Source organism: Neltuma alba, unplaced genomic scaffold (assembly GCF_004799145.2).
Source record: "Neltuma alba isolate B1F8T4 unplaced genomic scaffold, ASM479914v2 tig00002822_pilon, whole genome shotgun sequence".
NCBI classification, from domain to species: domain Eukaryota; kingdom Viridiplantae; phylum Streptophyta; class Magnoliopsida; order Fabales; family Fabaceae; genus Neltuma; species Neltuma alba.
In genome coordinates this window covers 189,364-199,675 of record NW_021633030.1, presented here as the reverse complement: position 1 = coordinate 199,675, position 10,312 = coordinate 189,364, and the positions used below count along the sequence as shown (strand labels likewise).

General features: G+C 32.1%; 1 protein-coding gene across 1 annotated transcript; it reads left to right on the top strand.

Moving 5' to 3' along the window:
- The first annotated feature begins 341 nt into the window (after positions 1 to 341).
- On the top strand, positions 342 to 3,423 carry LOC114739437 (probable disease resistance protein At1g61300). The gene is made up of 2 exons (XM_028927501.1): positions 342 to 569; positions 2,694 to 3,423. The coding sequence occupies exon 2, from the start codon at positions 2,701 to 2,703 to the stop codon at positions 3,322 to 3,324; it is 624 nt and encodes a 207-aa protein (XP_028783334.1). The 5' UTR covers positions 342 to 569; positions 2,694 to 2,700; the 3' UTR covers positions 3,325 to 3,423.
- The last annotated feature ends 6,889 nt before the right edge of the window (positions 3,424 to 10,312 follow it).

Genomic DNA, 10,312 nt, shown 5'->3' with positions numbered 1-10,312 from the left:
TTCCGGTTAAACCGGTTTTTCACCGGTTCAATGGACCACCGGTCTAATATTAAAACCGGACCGGACTGCAGACCGGTTCACCGGTTTTCCGGTTGAACCGGCCGGTCCGGTCCGGTTTTTTTTTCCTTGCTATTCATTGCTTCAAGTCAGATTATCTGCATTATTTCTTTTTCACGCGCTTTATTAATTTGCATGGGTTACATCATCTTGAAAAAGTCTAACTGTGTATCATTTTAGCTTTGTTCCAATAAAATTGTCTTTTATTAAAAATAATAAATTAAGCTATATAGATTACACGCACCCACGTGGAAACTTGTCACAAAGTAGGTCTTTGCTTTTTTTCTTGCCAGTTTTCTAAATGGTCCTTCTGGGTTAGGCTCTGCATAATCAGGAAGTTTCATTGCAATTTCTGGTATCTTTCTCCCCTTCATATTCTGCATATTCACGAAGCTGCATTCCAATTTCTGGAGACTCTATGGTATAAAAAGAAGCTCATTTCAGTCTTCGATCCTCAATTCATCTCCAGCCCCTCAGAAAGGTACTCCTTTGGTACTGCTCTCCAATTGCAGGTGAGTAGTTTTTTATTCCTTTAGGTGTATTTAGTTTAAACGCATGGTTCAACCAATAATAAATCTTCAATTTAGTGCTTTTGTTCGCACAGCATCTAGATTTCTTCAAAGTCAAAATGATTGAACTTTGGATAGAAAAACCTGCCCTTAAAACCAACATGCATATCCAGTTAAATTTCGATGCTGATTTTCAAAAAGCTTCAACCTTTTGTCCTGATTCTGTCTTTTTACTTGCTCCTGGTTTCACTGCATAAACAAGAGCCATGAGACCAAATTACCACAGAGAAACTAAAATATTCAGTTGCAAACATTGTTATTGCTACCGTTTGTGATTCATTGTTTATGCCTTATTAGAAGCGTTGGAAAGAAAGACTAGTAAGCAAATGGACAAGAAATAGGCATATAGTGTATAAAATTACAAATTGTATAATAAGCATTTTCAACGCAGATGTCTTTTCATAATAATGATTCTCAATACAGCCAGGCAGCGCAAATCTTTCTAGTTTTCTTGCCGCTTTACTTTAAGTAAATGAATCTTCATCTGCTTATAGCTGCTACTAGTTTTTGTGTCACTGACAGTAATGCATCCTTTTGGCAATAAATTCATAATTTTGTTATATATGTGCAAATCAAACCAAAAGTTTCACATTTGATTACAGGTAAGAGTGAACCTCTGATTCTTTAATTTTACATAAAGTTTTAGATTGATCCTTAGTTGTAAAAAGCAGTATATTTTTTAGTTTTAAAAAGCGGTATTTTTTCATCAATTCTCTAACCTAACTACTGTTAGTCTCAAATTATAATTTTTTTTAATAATTATGGTTATTTTGAAAACTAAACTTAATATGTCAGCATCTGATTAATAATGTCTTGTTAACAACTTAAAATTTTAATGTTTGCATTTTTTATTTATATTATTAAAATTAAAGGGCTGAAAATACTTTTTAATTTATGAAATTAAGGAAGAAATTTTAGGATTAAATAATTAATAATACACATGATTTTTTAAATAAAAAGACAGCTTCATTAAAAAGATAAAAGGTTACAAAATTAAGGAAATATACTTGATAAAATTAAAGGACAACAATGAAATCTTGTGTAAAATTCAAAAATTAATGGTGCATTTTTTTTGCCTTTAAAATAAATAGATATAATTAAATTTGCTTGTGAGGGAGAGTCAAGTTGACAATGTGGAGTTTTTACTCATTACATGATTGCTGCTTACTAGTCAATGGTCCAATTCTAATTCTAGAATTATAGAGCTTGTTTGGTTTCTTATTTTGAAAGCAGTTTTCTGCTTTTAAAAATAGAAAACAAAAAAACTTGTTTGGCAATTTCTTTTTATTTGATTGTTTTAAAAAAAACAAAAATATGTTTTTAAAAACTGAAAAACCAAAACAACTTTTACATGTTTTCTTTGTTTTTTTTTGTTTTTTATTTTTTATTTTGAAAAATTGGAGAAATCTTCTTCTCTTCTCTTCTACTACCTACTACTTATCACTATCAATGATAACTACCACTTGTCAAAGTGTAATTTTTTTATATATTTTTTTTAAATGTGATTTTTTAAAAATTATTTTCTAAACAATTTTTTTTTTATTTTTTGTTTCCAAAACTTGTTCTTAAAAACAATTTTATAAAATTGTTTTGAGAACAAGAAAGCAAAGAACAAAAACAAACAGGGCCATAGTGTTTGTCTTACTATCGAGTCCAAAAAGTGACAATACCATTGTCAACTCATCACTTTCCATACTTGCTTCATAGTTTATATATCCACGTCATTTTTCCTATTCTGGAATTATCTAGTCCAAAACCACGGCGCAATGGACTTTTCCTTGCTTCATTCATGTCAACTTCTGCTATCAATGCTTCTCTTCTCCCTCCCATATGCAGTCAGTTTGTAAGATCTAAAGCTAAAATTTATAAATTGACGTATGAGCTCTTTTAAGTTAAGTTTCCTCAAGTCCTAAACTACGACCTTTTTATCATTCCATTAATCTCCTAATTAATTAAGAAAGCTAAGGTACTTGTCTGTTAAAGTATTTCCATATCGTATAAGTTCGGAATTCATTTATTTTGCAGCACTAATGTCTATGTTTCCTCATCTGTTGAGTTTTACTACAGGATCATAATGCAGGCCGCTAAAGCTGCTATTTGGGATCCTCTTTGTCATTATCTGAATTCGAGTGAAACACGAACGAAGAAGCCTAAAAAAAAGAAAGTTGACAAATCGAACCAATGCTTGATCAAATCAGTAACACGTGTACGTTTGTGGAATTCCAATGCTTTTGATGCTTTGGAGAGTAGAAAGCCAATCCTGGGGAATGTTATGGAAGCATTAGCTGATCCTGATACTCACTTAATTGGAGTTTATGGTTTAGATGACGAGATCAAAGACACTTTACTTCAAAGAGTTTACAGAAGAATTCAAAAAGATAATCTGTTTGATCTGGTTCTTACTGCAACGGTAACAAGAAAACCTGATGTGAAGAAAGTTCAAGATGAACTTGCAAGTCAGCTAGGGTTCACTTTTAGACAGAAGTCCATAGATAAAAGGGCCAACGAGCTGATTCATAGGATCAAGAAGGAGCACAAGATTCTGATTGTACTTTGTGATCTCTACGAGAGGCTTGACTTGGGTAAGGTTGGAATTCCATATGGCATAGATCACACAGGTTGCGAGATATTAATCACTTCTACAACTGAAGATGTGCTATCCAATCACATGCATACCCAGAAGAGTTTCATGGTCTGATGATTCTCTTAATGTATAAACGCTTTAAGCTTTTGCTGAGAGTTACCGGATCATATATGTTATAAGGGGCTTATTGATTATATGTTTGCTCTTTTTTTCCTTGATAGGTGATAAACCTCTATTTTATCTTATTATTTTATATCTTTTGGGGGCTTTTATTAACTAAAATAAGTTAATTTGCATTTGTTATGATTAATTTCATTTAAAGAATGATTTTATTAAAATAGAGCAAAAAAAAAGAAGGATAATTTTGTCATATCTTTATGTTTGTTCTTAAATAATTATTTTGGGACTTCATGATATTACATATTGTTAAATTATTTTGCAGATTAATGAGGACAAATTGAAATTAGAAGCTGAACAGAAGAAAAAAATAATAAAAAAATAAATCAATGAATAAAGGACCACTGCACAGCGTTTTGGGGATGGCAATTTGGAGGTCATTTGATTGGTTTAGAATAAAGGGATGCCATCGTGCAGAAGGGGAGAGAGGGACGCCGCCACACAAGCCTTCTATTGGGACCTCTAAAGACTCTTCTTCCATCATCAATATGAGGACGCCCCACACACAGACCTTGGGGAACATTGTACATTCACAAGCTTTGATCCTCTCCATTCCACGTCCCTGAACCATCGATCATCACCATTCATCTTCCTCACCGTCGGTGCTCCCTCTTCCTTCACCAGACTTCCTTCTTCCCCCTTCATCCTGTTCAGATTTCCTTTGGCTTCACCAGTTTATTGTCACCGCTTCTTCATCGCTGCTGAATCTATGGAGCTCGTTGTGACTAGATTCAAAGCAATGAGTGGCTGAGTTTTACTGTACTCTTTGGGCTTGAATTTAATGACTTGAGCTTGGGAGCTACAAAAAGAGTCTAATTCTCATCTTTAGTTTAAATTGTATACTGATGATTTCTGGTTTGAAATTTGTTATGTGCAGTTTAAAACTTAGAATTGCTAATTGCAATTTTTGGTTTGGATTAGAATTGTTGAGATTTGGATTGGTAATTTTAAGTTTGAGTACTTGGGTTTATGAATATATATTTAATTATATGTTTATGCCATTATTGATTCATTGTTAGTATGATTTTTATACTAGTTGTGTAGAGATTATGCTTGAAGTGAATTTAACAAATAATTAGTGTTCTAGTTGAGCATTAATTTAAAAGGAATAACTTTTCTAAACTGATACTTATCAATTGATTTACTCTCACATCATTAATCATGCTAGGATAGTCATTAGTTCATTTCTAAAGATCATCTCATCATTAAATTCCTTAACATCCAAATTAATATTTTCATTTATCATTTTATTAAAAAACCCCAAAAAATAGTAATTAGGATTTATCTAATTTGCATTGTTTATAAAGTAGTTTTATTAAAGAAAATCAATTTTAAAACCCTCTCAGTGTTTTGGTACTTAGTTTAGCTTAGATTTTCAAATAAAAAGGCTCCGCGAGAGAGACGATCTGGATTGTGCACTATATTGCATTTATATTCGGTTTTATTTTTTATTTAACCCAAAACGACTAAAAAGGTTCAAATCAATAGGACTATGTAATAGTAGCATTCCTCGCTTACATTGTACAACTGGGATCACAAGCCACTTGTAACTCATTCTTATATACTAAAGAATATATTAAATAAATAAAAATTTTCAAATTTATCTTTATTAAAATTTTTTGGAAAATTAATTTTTTAGAGTCCTTATAGTTTTGGCTTATTGTAACTCACTTCTTGAACTTTGATTTCCTGCAACTCAATCCCTATGGTTCTAATCATTTTATATTTTAGTCCTTATATTTTAGAAAAATGAAATTATATATCTAACACAGATAGAGACTAAATTATAAAAGGGCCGGTTATAATTATAGAGACTGAGTGAACCTGTAGGGACTAATTTACAAAGGAGTCAAAACTACAAGACTAAAAAATTAAGTTTTTTTCCAAATTTTTTATCTTTGGACACTTACAAATCATTCATGCATTTCTTTCCTATTTCTCCTTTTCTAAAGAGAAGAATTACAGTGATGTTTCAAGAAAGAACAAAATTTTAAAATAACTTCTAGAAGTTACCATTCTCTATTCTCCATTCTAAAACACTACCAAAAAAAAATCAAATTAGTGACAAAATTTAATGATGAAATTTCCGTCACTAATCAAAATTACTGACGGATTAATGACGAATTAGTGACGGAATTCAATTAGCGACAAAATTTTTTCCGTCACTAATTCCACTATCACTAAATAATTAGTAATGGAATTCAAAATTCCACTAATTAGTAACGGATTAGCAGCAGAAATTAGTGACATAAATTTTTCGTCACTAATCTATCGTTAATTAGTGATGGATATCATAAAAAAATTTCCATCACCAATTTGTGACGAAATTTTTCGTCACTATTTTATCGCTAAATTTTTTTTATTTTGTAAATTTAAAATACCATATCATCGTCACGTATCCATCACTATGACCCGCCACGTCATCAATAGCTACCACCTCACCAACTATTCTCTCCCCCCTATTGCCACATCATCTCTTCATCCACATCGTCGCTACATGTCCATCATTATGAACCACCACGTCATCGCTTTGTCCACGTCACAAATTGAGCCAATTTGTGGAGAAGTGTTCGTTTGAACTTGAAACCTCCTGTGCGCATGATGAAACCTTTGCCAATTGAGCTAAGAAGTACTTGCGAAATTCTTTTACAAAAATAAATATATATAATATTTCTAATAACAAATACAAATATATATAATAAATATTATATACATAATTTAATACATATTATATAATTTAAAATATTATTATTTCTTTGAATTTAATTTTTATATTTTAGTAAAATTTTCTAACAATTTATATTTTTATTCAAATATTTAATAAAATAATAAGTATATTATATATTTTTATTTTATTTTATTTTATAATATTTGTATTTTTTAATTTTTATATAATATATTATTTAAAAATTATGATATATTATATTTTTATTTAATAATAAGTTTAAAAAATAATTATTCTATATTTATATTATATTTTTTGGCGACAGATTAGTGATGGAATTGCGACGGAAATTAGTACATAAAAGTTCCGTCACTAATTTCCGTCACAAAATGAGAGTTAGTGAAAGATTGGTGACATAAATTAGTGACGAAATTTCCGTCACTAATTATTTAAAACAACATTAGTGACGGACTTGTGACAGAATGTAGTGACGCAATAAAATTCTGTCACTAATTCGTCTCTAGTGACGGAATAAAATTCCATCACCAATCCTTAACTAATTTAGTGACGGAAATTTTCCGTCATTAAATTTTGTCACTAATTTTAGTGACGGAATTTGTGAAGGATTAGCGGCGGAATAAAATTCTGTCACTAAATTCCGTTACTAATATCCTTTTTTGTAGTGAAACTTATCATTACAGATTGTTTAAAGTATTACTAAGATCTTATAGTATTTATTTCTTTTCTTTGGGACTTGATTGTAATTTTTTCTTTCCGAAGAGAATTAAACTAAACTACGTAGTGTGCTTGAAAAATATAAATACTAAATCTTCAACAAATCTCATAACCTCACGATAAATCTGATGATACCAACTCTCACATAAATGTGGCCACTAGCTTGCGATTACAGCATCATAAATATTTAAATTTAAAATCTTCTAATAAAAATATTACCTACTTATATGAAGACGAGTAATTTCCAATGTATATAACTGCCATGTAATTTATGTTTTACCTTGATCTTTTAACAAGCTGAACAAGCATATTTCATATAGATAATTTACTATTTTTTCCTTTCATGGTTATTATAACTTTGGAAAATCTTTAAAAAAATCTCTTGAATTTCAAAATTTCAAATCAATCTTGTTTGCTATATTTTAATTCAAAATTTCAAATCAATCTTGTTTACTATATTTTAATTCAAAATTTCAAATCAATCTTGTTTACTATATTTTAATATAGTAATTGACTATATTTAAAAAAACAAATTATGACACATTTTTATATTTTGAAATTGAAGAGGCATTTTTTGGGATTTCTCCAAATAATAACTTCCCATGTATTTTCTAAATTTCAAATAAAAATCTTTACAAAAATCGTAATGCAAAATATATGATTTAATCATCAGCCTACTCATAAGAGTCTGACAGTCGGTTTTGGTCTATAATGATTTCCTATATTGCGTTTTTTATAAAAGTTATTAGAGCAAATGAACACTAACTAACATTCAAAATATTGCCAGTAAAAAAAAAAAAAACTAATACTCAAAATATTGCGTCTTAAATTATGAGCCGTATTTTTAGATTGTAGATTTTGAATTTTTCTACTCTTTTCTAATTTTCAATTCTACATTCTCTTTCTAGATATCTTAATTCTTATGTACTACCCTTCAATTCTTAATATAAGAGCTAATTTGATATTCAATTTGGTTTTAAATATAAGAACCCAATTTACTTTGTCTCTCATATTTATCTATTTTTTCTAAGGTAATCTTTTTAGTAGTTGCACAAGTTAAAGATTTCATTGAATTGTAGTTTTACCTGATAAATATAATTGGAAAGTGTATTCTGAAAAAGATAACACATATGTATTACAAATAACTAACTTAACAAACTTAATTAATCTATTTAAATTAATCAACTAGTTATTATATTAAGGACAGGAAGTAGTATTATTTAACTTTAAAATCTAATTCAAATGATAAATTATTTCTATTTGTTTTTTTTATTTTAGATTATACATTTAAGTGAGATTTTGAAATTTGTTTAATGAGTGTGCTGCTAGACATTCTCAAAGATTGGTTTATTAACACTAGAAAATGAAGGATTAATATTCTCTCTGGGAGAAAAGTTTTATTTTTATATTGATGAAAAATACGCTAACATTTCATTCTTTATATAAAGCATAATCCTCTATAATTATTTATATATTTTCTCAATTAACCTCTAGCATGAAGTATGAAAGTGTAGGAAAGTGGGCCAGTCCACCCTTGGTGGATTGGACCCAAGCCCAATTACAATTTGGGGTTCTGAAGCAAATAACAAAACATTTGGGTCGAAGATTGCAATTTGCTCCTTTTTAGTTCAAAACGGTTAAATAACCGTGGAGGCAAAATTCGAAAAGGGAGACAGTTTTTTTCTTCGGTTTCAACCGTCCGAGTACCCATTTTATATTGAGTCATGGGTCTGGCATTCAGTTGGCTTTTTTTTTTGTTTTGGTCTCCACTTTGCTCTCCATTCTTCCCTTCCCTCTACTCCAGTGTATTTGCTGTGTCTCCCAAATCCGACTCCGTCACCGTGATCGGACCTCCGCGTGGCAACCTGACTTTATTGCAGACTCCAGGTATGCCCGAAATACTTCATTGGTATCAGAGCATGTGATATTTCCTGTAGATTCTGTGGCCTGCGTTTTCATATCAGTATTTTTTTCTGATTGTTCGGTCTGAGTAACTTGTGATTTGCTTCAATAAATTATGCAAATCCTCCATTTTACCTTCAGTATGATAGTTTTTGTGTCTTATATTTATGTTTAGACATATTGGGTTGCTTCTCTGCCTCTGTGAAAATCGTTTTATACAGTATCTATTTTCGGCCGTACGTTTTCATTTTTTGGGTGTCTCGAAATGAAGTTTTTGGATTCAAAATTTATCCCATTGCGTAGAGCTCGAAAAAACAAAGAAAATGATATAAAGTACACTAAAAACGGACACCGGACGGCGAAGATACGGAGGAGAGAAGAAACGGGTCCGACGGGTCCGTCGACCCGACCCGGTTGCAGAAGCCGGGTCAAGACGACCCGGCTGGAGGTTGAAGGAGACCTCCAGGGGCCAAAACGGCGTCGTTTTGGCCCCTCCTGTAAAAAAAAAAAAAAAGGGTATTTACTGGGCTGGACGTAGGATCCAGCCCAGACCAAAAAAAAAAAAGGAAAGGGTGTACTGGGCTGGAGGCAGGATCCGGCCCAGATCAAAAAAAAATTTTTTTTTGAAGAGAACCGGTTGGGCCGAAATGGACCCAAACCCAACCGGCCCAAATACTTTTAATTAAAAAAAACCGAGAAATAAAAAAAAATTTTTTTTTGACCAAGCAGCGCCACGTGGCGCGTTCTGCCACGTGGCACCCCACCTTGGCACGTGGGGACCACCACCTGACAGGTGGTGGCGCGTGGAAGCCGCAGGCACGGCGCGTGTCGCCGGCGGCAGGCTGCATGGTGGCGCGTGAAGTACACGCGCCGACAGGGCGAGTGGGAAAATTTTTTTCAATTTTTCGCTAATTTTTCCTTCTAGGGGCGCGTGTAGGCGCGTGAAAGGTCCGTTTGAGGTGCGGTTTGTCTCTAAAAATCCCTAAAATCAAGATCTTTATTTTGATATATAATTTGATAATTTTGGAGATAATTAAGGATCTATTTGTGAGTATTTCAGTGTATTTTCTGGTACTTTTCATGCGGAAATAAATTCCAGAATATTCAAAATAATTTAAATTATTTTGTTCTAGGTGAAAATGAAGCAAGAGGCTTCTAGTAGCACTGAAAATATCCAAGATGGTTCATTGGAATACTTATACATGGATAATGCAGTTCCAGAATATGAACCAGAGGATGAGGATCCTGAAGAGGACCCTGAAGAGGTTCCTCAAGAAATCCCGGAGGAGTTAATGGATTCTGGACCTGAGTCAGAATCTTTATTTCCCACTGAACCCCTCCGTACCGAACCTCATTTGGTCTGTAATGATTCGCTAGATCTTCCCAATAAAACCGAAGTAGAGGAAGGCGAAGAGGTGGATCAACCCTGTACCCCTGCTTTAGCTATGAGAATAGCTGAAAGTGATGCAGCTAAATTGACAAACATAAAAGGCATCAATGGTGTGCTCGCTAGCTACGTCCATTACATGACCGATAAGAAGAATACAGAATTCTACCTTAGAGTCATAATGGAGTACATAAGAGCAATAAGAGTTAGAGGCGGACCTAAAGGCAAACCCATAA